The sequence below is a fragment of the Bidens hawaiensis genome, unplaced genomic scaffold, assembly GCF_021521415.1.
Source record: "Bidens hawaiensis isolate Kalapana, Puna unplaced genomic scaffold, B.hawaiensis_p1.1 tig00031549_1, whole genome shotgun sequence".
Taxonomy (NCBI): Eukaryota; Viridiplantae; Streptophyta; class Magnoliopsida; order Asterales; family Asteraceae; genus Bidens; species Bidens hawaiensis.
The window spans coordinates 44,106-66,355 of record NW_027495344.1 but is presented as its reverse complement, the minus strand read 5'-3'; the positions used below and the strand labels follow the sequence as shown (position 1 = coordinate 66,355).

Sequence of the window (22,250 nt, the reverse complement as noted above, 5' to 3'; positions counted from 1 at the left end):
AAATACAAAGTATTAGAACCTTTTCTCTTACAGAGAAAAGCGTGAAGACAAAGCTAAACATACATGAGGCAACGCTTCTCGAAGAAGCCATTGGAGGGCAGCTTGAGCTTCGTTATGGGCGCGTTCGGCTTCGCTCTTGTTAAGGTTGGCAAGTAAAACTTCCTTTGCGGCAGCCTCTTCGACGCCCTTAAGCTTCCGCTCGGTGTGGTCAAGCACCCCCCTCTGGTCCAGGATTTCCTGGAGTTTCTTGGCATCTTCCATTGCCAAGGCATCATGAGCGCGTTGGAGAGCCTCTAATTTGGCCTTGAGCTCCTCATTCTCCACACGCAAAGGCTCAGCAACGGCTTCAGCCTTGCCAGCCCTCTCGGTTGCGTTTCGCGCAGTCTCCCTGGCCAGCCGAAGCTGTTCATTCACAGCTTGGGCAGCCTTGGAGCGGGCCTCGAGTCGCGCCTGAACTTCAACCTCGAGGGCCTTGAAGGCCTTCTCCTTGTCGGCGGCAGCTGCCGCCAGCTGTTGGTTCTCCTCCCGAAGAGCATGCGCCTCAGATACGTCCTTGGCGCGAGCTGCTTTCAACTTGTCGTTTTCACGACAAAGCAGCTCGACGGGCGGCTGCATCCGGGCCTGGAGAACCCGAAGCTCATTGGTTAGCCTACCCTCCTGGTAGCTAACCATGGCTTCCCCCAACGCACCCGGGGGAGCAGCGTGGCGAGCCCAGTCCACGCACTCCACAGGTGTGCGAAGGGTTGTTCCTCGGCGAATGTTCCATCGTGGAACATACACTTCATTGGAATCCGACACTGCAAAAGAAACAAAAGCAGTAAGGAAAAGATGATAAAAAACATAAGGGAAAAAGAAAGGAACCCTACGCACCTGTAGGGTCAATGACAGGCCGATAGCCGCCAAACCCATCACCTGAACCTAAAGGAAATCCATCCAACAGGTCAGGCAGACGGGAAGGTGACAAAGATCGGCGGGAAGCCCTGCGCGTACCTGATGGTCCGGCCGTCGGTGCCGGTGGCGCGGGCAGGGTGGCAGCCGCCGTGGTCGCCGTTGTGGTCGCCGCCGCGGTCGCCGCCTCATCAGCAGCAGCAGTAACCGCCGGCTCCGTGAAGGATGCTGTAAAAATCGCACTCACGGCCGGCGGTGACGTCATCTCGGCTGGAACAGTTGGCTCAAAGGAATGAGCAACTGGACCAGCGGATGCAGGCGCAGGCGCCTGGGTCGATGCCTCAGGAAGGCTGACCGAGCCTACCGTCATTGGCGGGGAGGTACTCCCCTGCGTTTCACCCCGGAGTGCGTCAACATCCACGCCTGCACAAAGAAGAAAGTGTTAGATAAATTTATGAAGTAATAAATCTAAAAAGACAACTATGATTGTACTTACGGGTTTTCTTGACCCTGAACGTACGGACGGGCGGGGAGGAACCCGATGGAGCCGGCCTCTTGGTACCGGTCACCGTCTTCTTCGTCGGTTCTCCGGAGGTAACGGTCGTAGCCTCCGGAGCAGTGGTCTTCTCACCACCGGGCTTCCCCGCCACCTCTTCACTATCTGACTCCGAGTCAGATAGAACCACCGGACCAGCCGTGGAGGCCTTCTCCTTCCCTTTCCCGCCGGCAGCAGCTTTCTTCTTCCGCACCAATGGAGGAGCATCTGAGGATTCCTCAGAAGAAGACAGGTCAAGAATTCCAACAGCGGGTACAGCATTGAGGGATTGAGGAAAGAATATCGCCTTACCTGGCCGCCGGTGGCTCAGGATCTCGTGGCCCAGCGGGTAGACCTCCACAAAACGATCCGCCGTTTGCTCCAGGATGGGCAACTCGCCCTCGTCCAGAGCACGAGTACCCATCCGCGCGGGACCGTCGGTTTCCCGCGGGAACAGAAGCGACTCCAAATTATTTCCCTCTGAAAGAAAAGAAACAGTTAGAAGACAAACTTGTATCAAAAAGAAAGACAAGACATACCATATGGAATAGAGTTCAAACCGTATTCGAGAAGGATGGGAACCTGAGACGCATCTTTCCACACCCGGCTCATCCCTAACATAACCATCCCGGATTCCGCAAACCGGTAAACCGGAGATTGGATTCGGGATATCTTCGAAAACCATTCCGCCTCCTGGTAGTTGGAGGCGTGAAGGCTCGGTATCGCTTGGCCATTTTTAAACTTCATGGCAAGGAGGATGGCGCGGGCAGAAATGTAGAAGAATTCCTGCTTCCACGCGCGAAGACTGCGCTCGGTGTCGCAAATCTTCAGACCCTTGATACGGGTCGTCAGGGTGTACCACCCCTGGATGCACCTCCAGGTATAGAAGGTCATCAGGCGGTCCACATGGGGCTCGATGCCCAAAATCCGGCACACCCACTCAAAATGGCGAATCTTGGCGATCGCCATGGGGTGCAGCTCGGTCAAATGAACACCGTGCCTCTCAAGGACACGGTAAACAAATTTTGTCAATGGGAATCTAAGATTCCCATAGACAAAAAATGCAGCATAAACCCCGATCTTGCCTCTGGGGGCATCGTACACGGTCTGGTGGGATTCAGGAAACTCAGGCTCGAGGGGATCGAGCATGAACTTCCTGACAACATACCGGTACTGATCGCCGGGCAGAGCACACTGGCACTCGCCGGCAGTACTCCTGTCGTCGGCCACAGCTTCAGCATCACGTGAAGACATCTTGCAGAGGAAGAAGAAAACGATTTCGAGAGAATGCTCGATTAAATAAAGGAGTATTCGCCGGAAATCGCCTTAAAGATGAAGAGAAGAGTGAAAAGTGTGAATTGCAAATAACCCTCTCCCCCTTTATATAGTAATCGCAATTAATGCGGTGAATTTAATGCGGAGGAGAGAGAAATCGAAGGTGCAATGAAACTATGACACGTGGCAAAAAGCAAGCTGGCAACAGCTGTTGACAGGACGCGTGCCAGTAATTTCGCGGCCACGCGCCCGAAAAATCGTGCCCACGCGCCTAAAAAAGCGACTGGAATGACCATGTTCTGTCACGTCACCATAACTTCCTGCACGTCCTGACACAGTCAGAAGAAACCGCCACACGACGTTTCAGATGTCTGGACCGTTCTTATCCTTACCAACCTTTCGAATTTCAAAATTCAAAATTCAAAAAGATTCAAAAGTAAGCGGGAAAATACCCCTTACCTTGGCAACCAAGTAACCATAAGACGGATGCGGGTACAGTGTTCAGGCAAAACCCTTCACATACCTAGCACCCGCAGGGAATTGAAGCCAAGAAAACCCCGGCAACAAAGTAACTATAAGGCGGGTGCGGGTACAGTGTTAGGGCAAAACCCTTCACATACCTAGCACCCGCAGGGAATTGACGCCAGGGGTACCTTGAAAGTAAAGTAACTGTAAGACGAGCGCGGGTACAGTGTTAAGGCAAAACCCTTCACATACCTAGCGCTCCGCAGGGAATTGAAACCAAGAAGGATCTTTTAGGCAATGCTTGTGGAAACGGAAATAACATCCCCGCATAGCGGGAACGTCGAGAAATACATTGTTTTGAGGCTCCAGGATGGAATTGGTGGTTTAAACATAATTGATCACTATGTTCAAAACCACTAAAACCTCAAGGAGAATCCACACAAGTGAGACTCAACGCTCCTGACTTGCGAGAAGGTTACATACCTACCCGCATCATACCCAAAGATCAAGCAAAAAAAAAAAAAATCGGGAATTTTTGCAAGTGACATTAGGAAATCCGCGGGAAGAATCTCCACGGAGAACCTTAAAACTAAACCTTTTCAAAACCCCTTGCTTAAAGTCCAAAAGTTCACCTCACTTTATTGAACATTCGTGAGAAGAACATTGGACTGGGGGGACTTGAAGAGGTAGGTCCCAGCAGAGCCCAGTTGGTCCCGCAAGACTCACCTTGAACAGGGACGTCGGCGCAAAGACCATCTGCTCCCCGCAGGACCCACCATGCTCATAGAACCTTACGCGCAGTACGCAAGCTGTACACGCAGGGAAAGCCTCCCAATGGTGAAGTACCCCGCCTGTTCCCGCAGTTGCGGATACAAGCCATCACGGAAGGCTACCCGCAGACAGCAGGGCTACACGCACAAGACAATAGATACTTCAGTAGTCACATGAAGGAATGAGCAAGGCAGGAACAATCCCGCCTAAATGAGCCAGTCTGTATAATTCTGAAAGATCTTTTGTACTATACTTACCAAGGTATGGATAGGACAGACGATCTGACCAGAACAACCCGTGAGCCAATCACAGGGTGACAGCTCACCGACAACAGTGCGAGGAGGAGCACCCTCTAGTACTGTTTGTCACTATTAGCCGCTGCCTACTCACCAACCCTTACTGTGGGACATGCGCAGCCTACAGTTGGTGGAATAGTGTTACTATTGGCCGTAACCTTTTCACCAACCAGCATGGCCTGCGTACAATCCACAGTAGGTGGGACGTGCATAATCTACAGTTGGTGGAATAGTGCAGCCGACTTTGTCACTGTTGGCCGTAACCTACCCACCAACCAGTATGGCATGTGCATAGTCCACTGTTGGTAGAACAGGAATACTATTCAGCCGGCTGTACCTGCTTGGAAACCTACCTTCGGCTATAAATACTCCAACATCTCGGAATGGTAAGATCATCTGCTATCCAGTTATCTAGCAATCTCTTAATATACACTTATATTCAGAGCAACCTAGTCTGATTCTCACGCCGGAGGGTGGTCACAAGGAGGAACCCCCCCTTCTCAGTGACGAGCTTACGGTGTTTGTTTTGCAGGTCTCCTGAAGAACAGCCTTCTCAGCTAGACCTCATCCGTGGGAAACATTACTTAACCCCCAGATTATCTATAATCTGTACCGGGTCACTTAGTGTTTCTTCATTGTCCTATCATAAACTTATTAATGATGGGATCATAAACAAGAATGGTAATATTGATACTTGTAATATATTTTGTTAATGAATACAAATAGGGGCGGAATCCGGGGAGGGTCATTAATTCATTAATTCTCTAGTCAGGGGCGCATCTTGCACTGATAATCTAAACCATAACTTAGTCTCCGTGCTCAAAATTCTATGTTTTTAGTTCATTCCGAAAATTTAACAATCTGCATTTAATCGATATGCTATTACCTCGTGTCCGTGAACCGTGCTACATGCCGTTGATTATTGTTTTAACCGTTTAGGTTTTTATGCCCGATTTTCTACATATTTGGTTTATAATTTCATGTCCAATTAGCTTTATATGTGCAATCATAGCTTGTGTTATGTTCATGTTCTATTAATTATTTCACTGATATGATGAGTTTTTTTTTAACTAGCGTGCTGTATATTCTCTTCATGAGTTCATAAATCTTCTTTGCAAAAACATTACAAATGTGGTTTTATATGCACATTTATAAACTTACTGTTTTGCAAAACAGTGTTTATATGAGGTAACAACAAGTCACCTAATATTGTTATCTTGAACAAAAAGCTCCCAAAATCTCACATGTTTGTTTGCACCTTAATTCTACAACAAAAGGATTTTTTTACTTTTACCCTTGTTTCACTCTCCTCATGACTCTTTTCTCCTCCATGCGTTCTTCTTCTTCTTACACATCCATTTAATAATCATGTTTTATTCTTCTTCTTATTCTTCTTCTTCTCTTACACATCCATTTAATAATCATGTTTTATTCTCTCTGACACCTCTATTTCTTCTTCTTCTTCTTCTTCCATTACATGATCAAGAAAGTACATCAAGTTAAGTCTTCGTTCATAGACGGACTTTATGAAGCAAGTTATGATTTTCTTAAGACTCTTAACGAAAACCTACTCATTGAAAAATAAAACCGATCCAAACCAAAAAGTTATTAATGGCCTGGGACTATTTGGTCAAGATTGAATTATAACTATGTTTTTACAACTTTTGCAACATCTTTGAGCAACAATGATCTTTTTACCCATTGATATTCAATTTTTTCACATTGTACAACCCAATATTAATGTACATAAATGATAAGTAGTTCACAGTTGTACCAACTGAAAAAAAAATCAAAAATATATTGATAGATTTGGTTAGGTTTTTATGGTCGTCTTTCGGTTAAAAAAAGAAAACCACACCGTTCAATACGGTTTTAAAACATTTAAACCGGATGACCTGAAAATATATTTAAAAGCCTACTTTGAAACCAAAATTTTCATACAAATGTATTTATGCTATTTTCATGATTTTACACTGCTTCTTATCTTGGTTTTCAAACAAGGCTCTCCGATGGATTCCCCACATGATATGTGCTCGTCCACAAGTAAGTAATTAATATTTGGAAATTAACAAGTCTTTAATTATAATTAACGATATTTGTATTCAATTTTGTTTTGTTTGTTTTGGTTTCCAATTAAAACGTAGATGAAAGATAAGATGTTCATGATTTTAAGCCAAATTTATGTACTTGTCAGATTTCCATTGGTTTAAATATGCTCATCGCCTTAGTCCAAATTTAGTGGGCTATTTTTAGAATATGTAGAGATTTTTGACTATCTCTCTCTCTCTCTCCCCTCCCCCCTAAAAAGGGTTATTTAAGGAATTTTCCTTATTAATAATTGATAATAATCTTCTATATGCGTATGTATACATATCCATATTCTATATGTATATCTAAAATCTATAATGTATATATCTATATTTTATATGTAAATCTATATTCTATATTAACATAAGATGTATATCTATATTTTTTTTCTCCATTTTCAAACCAAGCACTCACTTTTCGCAATTGTTATTCTTTCTAATTTTAACGAAAATTTGATTCTCTTTCATCAGCTCGCTAATTCAGGTATTGCCATTGTCAATTTTCAGATTTAATCATAACTTAGTCTCCGTGCTCAAAATTCTATGTTTTTAGTTAATTCCGAAAATTTAACAATCAGCATTTAATCGATATGCTATTACCTCTTGTCCATGAACCGTGCTGCTTGCCGTTAATTATTGTTTTAACCGTTTCTGTTTTTATGCCCGATTTTCTACATATTTGGTTTATAATTTCATGTCCAATTAGCTTTATATGTGCAATCATAGTTTGTGTTATGTTCTTGTTCTAGTACTTATTTATCTGAAATGAAGAGTTTTTTTTTCTTTTTATTTAACTGTGTGCTGTATATTATCTTCATGAGTTCCTAAATCTTCTTTGCAAAAATATTACAAAGGTGGTTTTATATGCATATTTAATAACTTACTGTTTTGCAAAGCGGTGCATTCATGAGGTAACAACAAGTCACTGAATATTGTTATCTTGAACAAAAACCTCCCAAAATCTCCCATGTTTGTTTGCACCTTAATTCTACAACAAAAGGATTTTTTTGTACTTTTATCCTTGTTTCACTCTCCTCATGACTCTTTTCTCCTCAATGCGTTCTTCTTCTTCTTCTTCTTCTTACACCTCCATTTAATGATCATGTTTCATTCTTCTTCTCTTACACCTCCATTTCTTCTGCTTCTTCTCTTTCCTCCATTACATGATCAAGAAACTACATTAAGTTAAGTCTTCGTGTTCATCTTCTGCTGCTAGAGAAAATGTCTAGAATCCTCAAACCCCTTTCTTCTTCTTCTTCTTCTTCTTCTTCTTCTTCATGTTTGTTGGTGTTTCGATGGATCCGATGCAAGTTTGCTTGAGGGGTAAAGCTAAAAACGCAGGTACAATTTAGTTCTGATATAATGAGTGAAAATTATTCTTAGACGGACTTTATGAAGCAAGTTATGACTTTTTTAATACTCTTAACGAAAACCTACACGTTGAAAATTAAAATCGATCCAAACCAAAAAGTTATTAATGGTCTGGGACTATTTGGTCAATATTGAATTATAACTATGTTTTTACAACGTTTTCGACATCTTTGAGCAACGATGATCTTTTTACCCACTGGTATTCAGTTTTTGCACATTGTACAACCCAATATTAATTTACATAAATGATAAGTAGTTCACAGTTGTACCAACTGGAAAAAAAATCAAAAATGTATTCATAGATTTGGTTTGGTTTTTACGGTCTTCTTTCGGTCAAAAAATGAAAACCACTCGTTTAATACGGTTTCAAAACTTTTAACCGGCCCACCTGAAAATATATTTAAAAGCCTACGTTGAAACCAAAATTTTCTTACAAGTGTATATATTGTATTTTCATGATTTTACACTACTTCTTAACTTGGTTTTCAAACAAGGCTCTCCAATGGACTCTCCACACGAAATGTGCTCGTCTATATGTAAGTAATTAACATTTGGAAATTAACAAGTCTTTAATTATAATTAACGATATTTCTATTCAATTTTGTTTTGTTTTGATTTGGTTTGCAATTAAAATGTAGATGGAAGAGAAGATGTTCATGATTTTAAGCCAAATTTATGTACTAGTCAGATTTCTATTGGTTTAAAGATTCTCGACGCCTGAGTCAAATTTAACGGGTCATTTTGGGAATATGTAGGGATTTTGGGCTATTTTCTCACTTTCTCTCTCCTCAAAGGGGTTATGTAGGTAATTTTCCTTATTAATAATTAATAATAATTTTCTATATGTGTATGTATGCATATCCATATTCTATATGTATATCTAAAATCTATATTGTATATATCTATATTTTATATGTATATCTATATTATATATTATAATATAATATAATGTATGTGTATATATATATATATATTTCTCCATCTTCAAACCAAGCACTCACTTTTCGCAATTGTTATTCTTTCTAATTTTAACGAAAATTTCATTCTCTTTCTTCAGCTCGTTAATTCAGGTATTTCCTTCGTCAATTTACTGATTCAATCATAACTTTGTCTCCGTGCTCAAATTCTATGTTTTTAGTTGATTCCGACAATTTAAAAATCAAAATTTAATCCATATGATATTACCTCTTGTCCTTGAACCGTGCCGCTTGCAGTTAGTTATTGTTTTAACCGTTTAGGTCTTTATGCCCGATTTTCTACATATTTGGTTTATAATTTCATGTCCATTTAGTTTTATATGTGCAATCATAGTTTGTGTTATGTTCTTGTTCTAGTACTTATTTCGCTGATATGAAGAGTTTTTTTTTTAATTGTGTGTTGTATATTCTCTTCATGAGTTCCTAAATCTTCTTTGCAAAAATATTAAAAAGGTGGTTTTATATGCATATTTAAAAACTTACTGTTTTGCAAAGCGGTGTATTCATGAGGTAACAACAAGTCACCTAATATTGTTATCTTGAACGAAAAGCTCCCAAAATCTCCCATGTTTGTTTGCACATTAATTTTACAACAAAATGATTTTTTTTTTACTTTTACCCTTGTTTCACTCTCCTCATGACTCTTTTCTCCTCCATGCGTTCTTCTTCTTCTTCTTCTTCTTCATCTTCATCTTCTCTTACACCTCCATTTAATGATCATGTTTCATTCTTCTTCTTCTCTTACACCTCCATTTCTTCTTCTTCTCTTTCCTCCATTACATGATCAAGAAACTACCTTAAGCTAAGTCTTCGTGTTCATCTTCTGCTGCTAGAGAAAATGTCTAGAATCCTCAAACCCCCTTCTTCTTCTTCTTCTTCTTCTTCTTCTTCGTCTTCTTTTCTTGTTCATGTTTGTTGGTGTTTCGATGGATCCGATGCAAGTTTGCTTGCGGGGTAAAGCTAAAAACGCGGGTACAATTTAATTCTGATTTAATGAGTGAAAATTGTTCTTAGACGGACTTTATGAAGCAAGTTATGACTTTATTAACACTCTTAACTGTAAGGCCTCGTTACCGGTGCCTCATATTTGGGCATTGAATTTACTCATAAACACAGTTCTAGATATCATAGTTAATTAAAACTTTGCGTGGAATATAAAAACTTTCATAAAACATTACATTATCCATAACTTGTCTTAGAATAAACACCTTGTCTTTCAAAATAACATAATATTAAACATAAACGTCTTCCGATGCCAACCTCTTATTCAATGCCACGTGTCCCCCTCAAGCGAGCTGTCTCATTCTACTCACTTGCGTGCATACTAAAAGTCAGCTACGCTGAGTGAGTTCTAGTTAATAACATAACATACTTTACATACATACGTACTTTCATTCATATTTTCATAATTCTACTTTACTTTACTCTATTATATTCTGCCTAGGATATTATTAGGGTCCGGTCCCTTTTATTGCCTTGGATATCCTTAGGGTCCAGTCCATTTCTGCCTCAGAAGTTATCAGGGTCCGGTCCCATTTCTGCCTCGAGATTATTAAAGGGCTCGGTCCCTTTTCTGCCTTAGATATTATTAGGGTCCAGTCCCTTTTCTACCTTTCTATCTCTTACATTCATAACATACATACATACATACATAACATTTATATCTCATACATAGCATTACCACTTGTCAACATGTGCAATATCCGAAGATCGTTCACGTACCGACAAGCAATCGTTCTTACAATTCACATAATCACATAAGGCATACACTTATCTCTTAGGATAAACGTATTAACAATCACATCGAGTATGCACACAGCCCCGAAAACATAACACATAAATGGGGCTAGAAACTCACATGGATTCGGTTACGTTCACCGTTAATATTCCCTTCTTGAGCTGTGCACGGCTAACTGTATAATATTTACATGTATCAATTAACTATTGCTACTCATATCGTATTTCTATCTTTATATAACCCTCAACGAACGGGGGTCCGAGGGCAGCTCCCCTGGCAGCGGGGTTCTAGGGGCGGCAGCCCCTAGCGGGGTTAGGTAGAGCCCCTGGCTGCTTGGAAAATTTTTTATTTTCATTACCGTCTTAATACATTTTCCATTAACATTTTAAGTTATTTTCCAAGTTGGGCTTGTTTAGTTTTGATGAGTTATGGACTTAAAGTTTGTGGACTCAGTAAGGTCAGGTCCAAACTGTCCATTAAAGCACTTAGGCCCACTAGGATCAGGCCCAAACAGAAACTGGGTCAGACGAGAACTCTAAGCAGAGAACCCCTGTTGACCGAGAACCATAAGGTTTGACCGAAATCTATGTTTGACCGAAAACATGAGCTGACCGAGAACATGAGCTGACCGAGAACCCTGTCACTGAGAACCCTTACCGAGAACTCTTGGTGTCGTTGACCGAGAACCATAAGGTTTGACCCAGGGTCCAAATTTGGCCGAAAACCCCCAGCTCAGCTCAGTTTTCTTCCTTATGTTCCCACCTTGCCAGTTAACTTGTTCAATGGTTCGAATCATGAACTTTTATCCCTTTATTATCATCGCTCATAACCGTTTTACACTCATTACTATCACGACTTCAAGATCTACCCCGTTTTAGGCATAAAGTTTAAACCTTTATTGTGTTAAAACGTTCTAGGCTAGTTCTAGAGTTCCTTTATGAACCATTTATACCTATGAGTCCATTTCATCCATTTTAAATCATCAAGTTTGTATTTTTATGGAACATCTAGACCCGATCTACTCTAGAATTAAGTTTCATGACAAACCGTTCACAAAAATGTAACCTTTAAACATAAAGAACAAACCTTTAGGCGTTTGTAAGGTCGCGGCTAGCTTGATACGCGATCTTGGTCTTGCTAGCTCACTTGTACACTAGAAGTTCTAAAGATACTATGATCGGTTTAAGGGTTTGGACGGCGGCCGGCGGCTAAGGAGGTGTTGTTTGGCTTAAGTGTGTGTTTTAAGGTGTAGGCAAGAGTGTAGAATGGATGGAAATGGAAAGGATTAGGGTTTAAGGGGTATTTATACTCCCTTAAGCCCATGGACCTAAGGCCCATCTATCCTTTTTGGTCCATAATTATCTCCATCTAATTAGCCTACTTATCTCACTATCATTAATATTTATTATTTACTAACTCGGGTAATCTTTTCCGTTAAAACAAATAATATGCGTTAAATGTTTTTTTCGAAATTTTGGGATGTTACATTAACGAAAACCTACTCGTTGAAAATTAAAATCGATCCAAACCAAAAGGTTATTAATGGTATGGGACTATTTGGTTAATATTGAATTATAACTATGTTTTTACAACTTTTGCGACATCTTTGAGCAACAATGATCTTTTTACCCACTGATATTTAGTTTTTGCACATTGTACAACCCAATATTAATGTACATAAATGATAAGTAGTTCACAGTTGTACCAACTGAAAATAAAAATAAAAACTGTATTCATAGATTTGGTTTGTTTTTACAGTCGTCTTTCGATAAAAAAATGAAAACCACTCGTTTAATACAGTTTCAAAACTTTTAAACCGGCCCACCTGAAAATATATTTAAAAGCCTACTTTGAAACCAAACTTTTCTTACAAGTGTATATATTGTATTTTCATGATTTTACACTACTTCTTAACTTGGTTTACAAACAAGGCTCTCCAATGGACTCCCCACACGAAATGTGCTCGTCTATATGTAAGTAATTAATATTTGGAAATTAACAAGTCTTTAATTATAATTAACGATATTTCTATTCAATTTTGTTTTTTTTATTTGGTTTCCAATTAAAATGTAGATGGAAGAGAAGATGTTCATGATTTTAAGCCAAATTTATGTACTAGTCAGATTTCTATTGGTTTAAAGATTCTCGAAGCCTGAGTCAAATTTAGTGGGTTATTTTGGGAATGTGTAGGGATTTTGGGCTATTTTCTCACTTTCTCTCTCCTCAAAGGGGTTATTTAGGTAATTTTCCTTATTAATAATTAATAATAATCTTTTAAATGTGTATGTATGCATATCCATATTCTATATGTATACCTAAAATCTATATTGTATATCTATATTTTATATGTATATCTATATTATATATTATAATATAATGTGTATATATATATATATATATTTCTCCATCTTAAAACCAGGCACTCACTTTTCGCAATTAATATTCTTTCTAATTTTAACAAAAAATTCATTCTCTTTCTTCAGCTTGTTAATTCAGGTATTTCCATCGTTAATTTTCTGATTTAATCATAACTTAGTCTCCGTGCTCAAAATTCTATGTTTTTAGTTGATTCCGACAATTTATGTCCAATTAGCTTTATATGTGCAATCATAGTTTGTGCTATGGTCTTGTTTTAGTACTTATTTCGCTGATATGAAGAGTTTTTTTTAACTGTGTGCTGTATATTCTCTTCATGAGTTCCTTAATCTTCTTTGCAAAAATATTACAAAGGTGGTTTTATATGCATATTTGAAAACTTACTGTTTTGCAGAGCAGTGTATTCATGAGGTAACAACAAGTCACCTAATATTGTTATCTTGAACAAAAAGCTCCCAAAATCTCCCATGCTTGTTTGCGCATTAATTCTACAACAAAATGAGTTTTTTTTTACTTTTACCCTTGTTTCACTCTCCTCATGACTCTTTTCTTCTCCATGCGTTCTTCTTCTTCTTCTTCATCTTCTCTTACACCTCCATTTAAGATCATGTTTCATTCTTCTTCTCTTACACCTTCATTTCTTCTTCTTCTACTCTTTCCTCCATTACATGATCAAGAAACTACATTAAGTTAAGTCTTCGTGTTCATCTTCTGCTGCTAGAGAAAATGTCTAGAATCCTCAAACCCCCCTTCTTCTTCTTCGTCTTCCTTTCCTTGTTCATGTTTGTTGGTGTTTCGATGGATCCGATGCAAGTTTGCTTGAGGGGTAAAGCTAAAAACGCAGGTACAATTTAATTCTGATTTAATGAGTGAAAAAATTGTTCTTAGACGGACTTTATGAAGCAAGTTATGACTTTCTTAACACTCTTAACGAAAACCTACTCGTTGAAAATTAATCGATCCAAACCAAAAAGTTATTAATGGTCTGGGACTATTTGGTCAATACTGAATTATAACTATGTTTTTACAACTTTTGCGACATCTTGGAGCAACAATGATCTTTTTACCCACTGGTATTTAGTTTTTGCACATGGTACAACCAAATATTAATGTACATAAATGATAAGTAGTTCACAGTTGTACCAACTGAAAAAAAAATCAAAAATGTATTCATAGATTTGGTTTGGTTTTTACGGTCATCTTTCGGTCAAAAAATGAAAACCACTCGTTTAATACGGTTTCAAAACTTTTTAACCGGCCCACCTGAAAATATATTTAAAAGCCTACGTTGAAACCAAAATTTTCTTACAAGTGTATATATTGTATTTTCATGATTTTACACTACTTCTTAACTTGGTTTTCAAACAAGGCTCTACAATGGACTGCCAACACGAAATGTGCTCGTCTATATGTAAGTAATTAATATTTGGAAATTAACAAGTCTTTAATAATAATTAACGATATTTTTATTCAATTTTGTTTTGTTTTGATTTAGTTTCCAATTAAAATGTAGATGAAAGAGAAGATGTTCATGATTTTAAGCCAAATTTATGTATTAGTCAGATTTCTATTGGTTTAAAGATTCTCGATGTCTGAGTCAAATTTAGTGGGTTATTTTGGGAATATGTAGGGATTTTGGGCTATTTACTCACTTTCTCTCTTCTCAAAGGGGTTATTTAGGTAATTTTCCTTATTAATAATTAATAATAATCTTCTATATGTGTATGTATGCATATCCAAATTCTATATGTATATCTAAAATCTATATTGTATATATCTATATTTTATATGTATATCTATATTATATATATATATATATATATATATATATATATATATATATATATATATATATATATATATTTTCTCCATCTTCAAACCAAGCACTCACTTTTCGCAATTGTTATTCTTTCTAATTTTAACGAATAATTCATTCTCTTTCTTCAGCTCGTTAATTCAGTTATTTCCATCGTCAATTTTCTAATTTAATCATAACTTGGTCTCCGTGCTCAAAATTCTATGTTTTTAGTTGTTCCGACAATTTAACAATCAAAATTTAATCGATATGATATTACCTCTTGTCCATGAACTGTGCCGCTTGCCGTTAGTTATTGTTTTAACCGTTTAGGTTTTTATGCCCGATTTTTTAAATATTTATAATTTCATGTCCGGTTAGCTTTATATGTGCAATCATAGTTTGTGCTATGTTCTTGTTCTAGTACTTATTTTGCTAATATGAAAAGTTTTTTTTTTTAACTTTGTGCTGTATATCCTCTTCATGAGTTCCTTAATCTTCTTTGCAAAATTATTACAAAGGTGGTTTTATATGCATATTTAAAAACTTACTGTTTTGTAAAGCAGTGTATTCATGAGGTAACAACAAGTCACATAATATTGTTATCTTGAACAAAAAGCTCCCAAAATCTCCCATGTTTGTTTGCACATTAATTCTACAACAAAATGTTTTTTTTACTTTTACCCTTGTTTCACTCTCCTCATGACTCTTTTCTCCTCCATGCGTTCTTCTTCTTCTTCTTCCATCTCCATTTAATGATCATGTTTCATTCTTCTTCTCTTACACCTCCATTTTTTCTTCTTCTTCTCTTTAATCCATTACATGCTCAAGAAACTACATCAAGTTAAGACTTCGTGTTCATCTTCTGCTTCTATAGAAAATGTCTAGAATTCTCCAACCCCTTCTTCTTCGTCTTCCTTTCCTTGTTCATATTCATGTTTGTTGGTTTTCGGTGGATCTGATGCAAGTTTGCTTGAGGGGTAAAGCGAAAAATGCATGTAGAATTTAATTCTGATTTAATGAGTGAAAATTGTTCTAAGACGGACTTTATGAAGCAAGTTATGATTTTCTAAACACTATTAGAAAAAACCTACTTGTTGAAAATTAAAATCGATCCAAACCGAAAAGTTATTAATGGTCTGAGACTATTGAATTATAACTATGATTTTACAACTTTTAAGAAATCTTTGAGCAACAATGATCTTTTTACCAACTGATATTCAGTTTTTGAACATTGTACAACCCAATATCAATGTACATAAATGATAAGTAGTTCACAGTTGTAACAACTGAAAAAAAATCAAAACTGTATTGATAGATTTGGTTCGGTTTTTACGGTCGTCATTCGGTCATAAAATGAAAACCACACTGTTCAATACGGTTTCAAAACTTTTAAACCGGCCGACCTAAAAATATTTTTAAAAGCCTACTTTAAAACCAAAACTTTCTTACAAGTGTATTTATGCCAGATTCATGATTTTACACTGCTTCTTTTCTTGGTTTTCAAACAAGGCTCTCCGATGGATTCCCCACATGAAATGTGCTCGTCTATACGTAAGTAATTAATATTTGAATAATAACAAGTCTTTAATTATAATTAACGGTATTTCTATTCAATTTTCTTTTTGTTTGTTTTGGTTACCAATTAAAATATACATGGAAGAGAAGATTTTCATGATTTTAAGCCAAATTTATGTACTTGACAGATTCCTATTGGTTTAAAGATTCTCGACACCTGAGTCAAATTTAGTGGGTTATTTTGAGAATACCGTAGGGATTTTGGGCTATTTTCTCACTTTCTCTCTCCTCAAAGGGGTTATTTCGGTAATTTTCCTAATTATTAATTGATAATAATTTTCAATATGTGTATGTATGCATATCCATATTTTATATGTATATCTAAAATCTATACTGTATATATCTATATATTATATGTATATCTATATTCTATATTACAATATATTGTATATCTATATTTTTTTCTCCATCTTCAAACCAAACACTCACCTTTCGCAATTGTTATTCTTTCTAATTTTAACGAAAATTTCATTCTCTTTCTTCAGCTCGTTAATTCAGGTATTGCCATCGTCAATTTTCTGATTTAATCATAACTTAGTCTCTGTGCTCAAAATTCTATGGTTTTAGTTGATTCCGTTAATTTAACAATCAGAATTTAATCGATATGCTATTACCTATTGTCCATTAACCGTGCTACTATTACCTATTGTCCATTAACAAACATGGGAGATTTTGAGAGCTTTTTGTTCAAGATAACAATATTAGGTAACTTGTTGCCGTTAATTATTGTTTTAACCGTTTAGGATTTTATGCCCGATTTTCTACATATTTGTTTTATAATTTCATGTCCAATTTGCTTTATATGTGCAATCATAGTTTGTGTTATGTTCTTGTTATAGTACTTATTTCACTAATATGAAGAGTTTTTTTTTAACTGTGTGCTGTATATTCTCTTCATGAGTTCCTAAATCTTCTTTGCAAAAATATTACAAAGGTGGTTTTATATGCATATTTAAAAACTTACTGTTTTGCAAAGAGTGTATTCATGAGGTAACAACAAGTTACCTAATATTGTTATCTTGAACAAAAAGCTCTCAAAATCTCCCATGTTTGTTTGCACCTTAATTCTACAACAAAAAGACTTTTTACTTTTACCCTTGTTTTACTCTCCTCATGACTCTTTTCTCCTCCATGCGTTCTTCTTCTTCTTCTTCTTCTTCTTCTTCTTCTTCTTCTTCTTCTTCTTCTTCTTCTTCTTCTTCTTCTTCTTCTTCTTCTTCTTCTTCTTCTTCTTCTTCTCTTACACCTCCATTTAATGATCATGTTTCATTCTTCTTCTCTTACACCTCCATTTCTTCTTCTTCTTCTTCTTCTTCTTCTTCTTCTTCTCTTTAATCCATTACACCCTCAAGAAAATACATCAAGTTAAGACTTCGTGTTCATCTTCTGCTGCTATAGAAAATGTTTAGAATCCTCCAACCCCTTCTTCTTCGTCTTCCTTTCCTTGTTCATGTTCATGTTTGTTGGTTGTTTAGTGGATCTGATGCAAGTTTGCTTGAGGTGTAAAGCTAAAAGCCCAGGTAGAATTTAATTCTGATTTAATGAGTGAAAATTGTTCTAAGACAGACTTTATGAAGTAAGTTGTGATTTTCTTAACACTCTTAACGGAAACCTACTCGTTGAAAATTAAAATCGATCCAAACCGAAAAGTTATTTATGGTCTTAGACTATTTGGTCAATAAGTTATAACTATGATTTTACAACTTTTGCGAAATCTTTAAGCAACAATGATCTTTTCACCCACTAATATTCTGTTTTTGAACATTGTACAGTCCAATATCAATGTACATAAATGATAAGTAGTTCACAATTGTAACAACTGAAAAAAAAAAATCAAAAATGTATTGATAGATTTGGTTCGGTTTTTACGGTCGTCATTCGGTCAAAAAATGAAAACCACACCGTTCAATACAGTTTCAAAACTTTTAAACCGGCAGACCAAAAAATATTTTTGAAAGCCTACTTTAAAACCAAAATTTTCTTACAAGTGTATTTATGCTATTTTCATGATTTTACACTGCTTCTTTTCTTGGTTTTCAAACAAGGCTCTCCGATGGATTCCCCACATGAAATGTGCTCGTCTATACGTAAGTAATTAATATTTGAATAATAACAAGTCTTTAATTATAATTAACGGTATTTCTATTTAATTTTCTTTTTGTTTGTTTTGGTTTCCAATTAAAATGCAGATGTAAGAGAAGATGTTCATGATTTTAAGCCAAATTTATATACTTGTCAGATTCCTATTGGTTTAAAGATTCTCGACACCTGAGTCAAATTTAGTGGGTTATTTTGAGAATACGTAGGGATTTAGGGGTATTTTCTTACTTTCTCTCTTCTCAAAGGGATTTTGGGGTATTTTCTCACTTTCTCTCTTCTCAAAGGTATTTTCTCTCTATATTTTTTTCTCCAACTTCAAACCAAGCACTCACTTTTAGCAATTTTTATTCTTTCTAATTTTAACAAAAAAATCATTCTCTTTCTTCAACTCGTCAATTTAGGTATTGCCATTGTCAATTTTCTAATTTAATCGTAACTTAGTCTTCGTGCTCAAAATTCTATGTTTTTAGTTGATTCCGACAATTTAACAATATGCATTTGTATTACAAACATCAAACTAGAGGTGCACAAGAAACCCGAACCCGGAACCGAACCCGAAATAGAAAACCCGGAACCGGTTTTTTCAATACCCGAACCCGTACCCGACCCTACCCGTAGGGTACGGATAGGGTATGTATTTCGCTACTAAGAACCATACCAACTTTACAGGAAATGACTACTTTCATCAATGAGCATGTCAATAGTCAAAAGTGTGTTTACCTATATGAGGTTGTTCTTGGGTTTGATATTAACTAAAAACCATACCAACTTTATAGGAAAGGACTACTTTCATCAACGAGCATGTCAATAGTCAAAAATGTGTTTACACATATTAGGTTGTTCTTGGGTTTGAATTAACTAAGAACCATACCAACTTTATAGGAAATGACTACTTTCATCAACGAGCATGCCAATAGTCAAAAGTGTGTTTACACATATGAGGCTGTTCTTGGGTTTGATAATAACTAAGAACCATACCAACTTTATAGGAAAGGACTACTTTTATCAACGAGCATGTCAATAGTCAAAAGTGTGTTTACACATATGAGGTTGTTCTTGGGTTTGATATTAACTAAGAACCATACCAACTTTATAGGAAAGGCCTAGTTTCATCAATACAAACCTGCTCCAACATAAAAACTTTATAGGAAAGGACTACTTCATCTTCTCCAACAAGAAACCTGCTCATTATCTTCTTCATCTCCTTCAACATCTTCACACTTTACTTTTAATTTTCATCATTTCCAATCTTCACAACAACTACATTACATACATCCAACATTTCAACCAAATATTACTCATTTAAGAACTATTTTTATTGTAATTGAGTTATTAACCCGTTACTTAAAAACATCTCTTGTTCGAATACATGTTTTTATCTATCAACTAATTCCTCATATTTAGAGAAAATATGCAACACCGCAAGAGTGTTAGAAATGCAATTGAGTGTACTAAACTCCTTTTCGGCAACCGAGGGTATGTACTGCTTATTTATGGAGTTAATTGGGATCTACATCGCAACAGCTTCATTATGGTTTGTTGTTGCTATGGCATGGGATTTTTCACGTTTCTTTAATGGAGACATTTGATTTGTTGGTATTTGTATATATATGTTTCTATAAGTTTAATAATGCAAGTGAATGACAAACCAATACTTTGGCCAATTATTCATTCGTGTTTGTATGTGGCAAGTGAATAACAACATAAATAATGTTCCACAGAATATATGAAATATGAAATGACATGAAAACACCACCAGCTTATAATTCGTATGACCACCTTTTAGATATTTATATCAGAAATAGGTTAAATGTTGTTTTGAAGTGAATATTTTCATAAACAAGATAAAATAGGTCACAAATCACATCAAAGAATTTTATCTTTGCTAGGAAAAAATCCAGTTCAAAAGGATAAATTTAACCAATTTGTATTACAAACATCAAACTAGAGGTGCACAAGAAACCCGAACCCAGAACCGGACCTGAATTAAAAACCCGGAACCGGTTTCTTTAATACCAGAACCCTACCCGTAAGATACGGATAGGGTATGCAGTTCGGTACTAAGAACCACACCAACTTTACAGGAAATGACTACTTTCATCAATGAGCATGTCAATAGTCAAAAGTGTGTTTGCACATATGAGGTTGTTCTTGGGTTAGATATTAACTAAGAACCATACCAACTTTATAGGAAATAACTACTTTCATCAACGAGCATGTCAATAGTCAAAAGTGTGTTTACACATATGAGGTTGTTCTTGGGTTTGATATTAACTAAGAACCATACCAACTTTATAGGAAAAGGACTACTTTCATCAACGAGCATGTCAATAATCAAAATTGTGCTTACACATATGAGGTTGTTCTTGGGTTTGATATTAACTAAGAACCATACCAACTTTATAGGAAATGCCTACTTTCATCAATATAAACCTGCTCCAACATAAGAACTTTATAGGAAAGGACTACTTTATCTTCTCCAACAAAAAACCTATTCATTATCTTCTTCATCTCCTTCAACATCTTCACACTTTACTTTTAATTTTCATCAATTCCAATCTTCACGACAACTACATTAGATATATCCAACATTTCAACCATATATTACTCATTTAAGAACTACTTTTATTGTAATGGAGTTATTAACCCGTTACTTAAAAACGACTCTTGTTCGGATACATGTTCTTAACTATCAACTAATTCCTTATCTTTAAAGGAAATATGCAACACCGCAAGAGTGTTAGAAATGCAACTGAGTGTACTAAACTCCTTTTCGGCAACCGAGGGTATGTACTGCTTACCTATGGAGTTAATTGGGATCTACATCGCAACAGCTTCATTATGGTTTGTTGTTGCTATGGCATGGGATTTTTCACGTTTCTTTAATGGAGACAATTGATTTGTAGGTATTTGTATATATATGTTTCTATAAGTTTAATAATGCAAGTGAATGACAAACCAATACTTTACTTTGGCCAATTATTCATTCGTGTTTGTATGTGGCAAGTGAATAACAACATAAATAATGTTCCACATAATATATGAAATATGAAATGATATGAAAACACAACTAGCTTATAATTTGTATAACCACCTTTCAGATATTTATATCAGAAATAGGTTAAATGTTGTTTTTGAAGTGAATTTTTTTCATAAACAACATAAAATGGGTCACAAATCACATCAAAGAATTTTATCTTTTTTGGGAAACAAATCCATTTCAAAAGGGTAAATTTAACCAATTTGTATTACAAACATATAACTATATGTGCACAAGAAACCCGAACCCGGAACCAGGCCCAAAATAAAAACACGGAATCGGTTTATTTAATACCCGAACCCGTACCCGACCCTACCTTACCTGTAGGGTACGGATAGGGTATGCAGTTCGGTACTAAGAACCACACCAACTTTATAGGAAATGACTACTTGCATCAAGGAGCATGTCAATAGTCAAAAGTGTGTTTGCACATACGAGGTTGTTCTTGGGTTTGATGTTAACTAAGAACCATACCAACTTTATAAGAAATGACTACTTTCATCAACGAGCAAGTCAATAGTCAAAGGTGTGTTTACTCATATGAGGTTGTTCTTGGGTTTGATATTAACTAAAAACCATACCAACTTTATAGGAAAATTTCGTCAACGAGCATGTCAATAGTCAAAAGTGTGTTTACACATATGAGGTTGTTCTTGGGATTGATATTAACTAAGAACCATACCAACTTTATAGGAAAGGACTACTTTCATCAACGAGCATGTCAATAGTCAAAAGTGTGTTTACACATATGAGGTTGTTCTTGGGTTTGATATTAACTAAGAACCATACCAACTTTATAGGAAATGACTATTTTCATCAACGAGCATGTCAATAGTCAAAAATGTGTTTACACATATGAGGTTGTTCTTGGGTTTGATATTAACTAAGAACCATACCAACTTTATAGGAAAGGACTACTTTCATCAACACAAACCTGCTCCAACATAAGAACTTTATA

The 22,250-nt window shown here is 36.4% G+C and overlaps 1 protein-coding gene across 1 annotated transcript in view; it reads left to right on the top strand.

Annotated features, from left to right (window-relative positions):
• LOC143582386 (UDP-glycosyltransferase 83A1-like) overlaps window positions 1-21,151 on the top strand; it is a 28,998-nt gene extending 7,847 nt beyond the window's left edge. The window contains exon 2 of the mRNA XM_077064968.1: window positions 20,969-21,151. Within this exon, the coding sequence (XP_076921083.1) occupies window positions 20,969-21,151 (183 nt within the window). The remainder of the gene's footprint in view (window positions 1-20,968) is intronic.
• The last annotated feature ends 1,099 nt before the right edge of the window (window positions 21,152-22,250 follow it).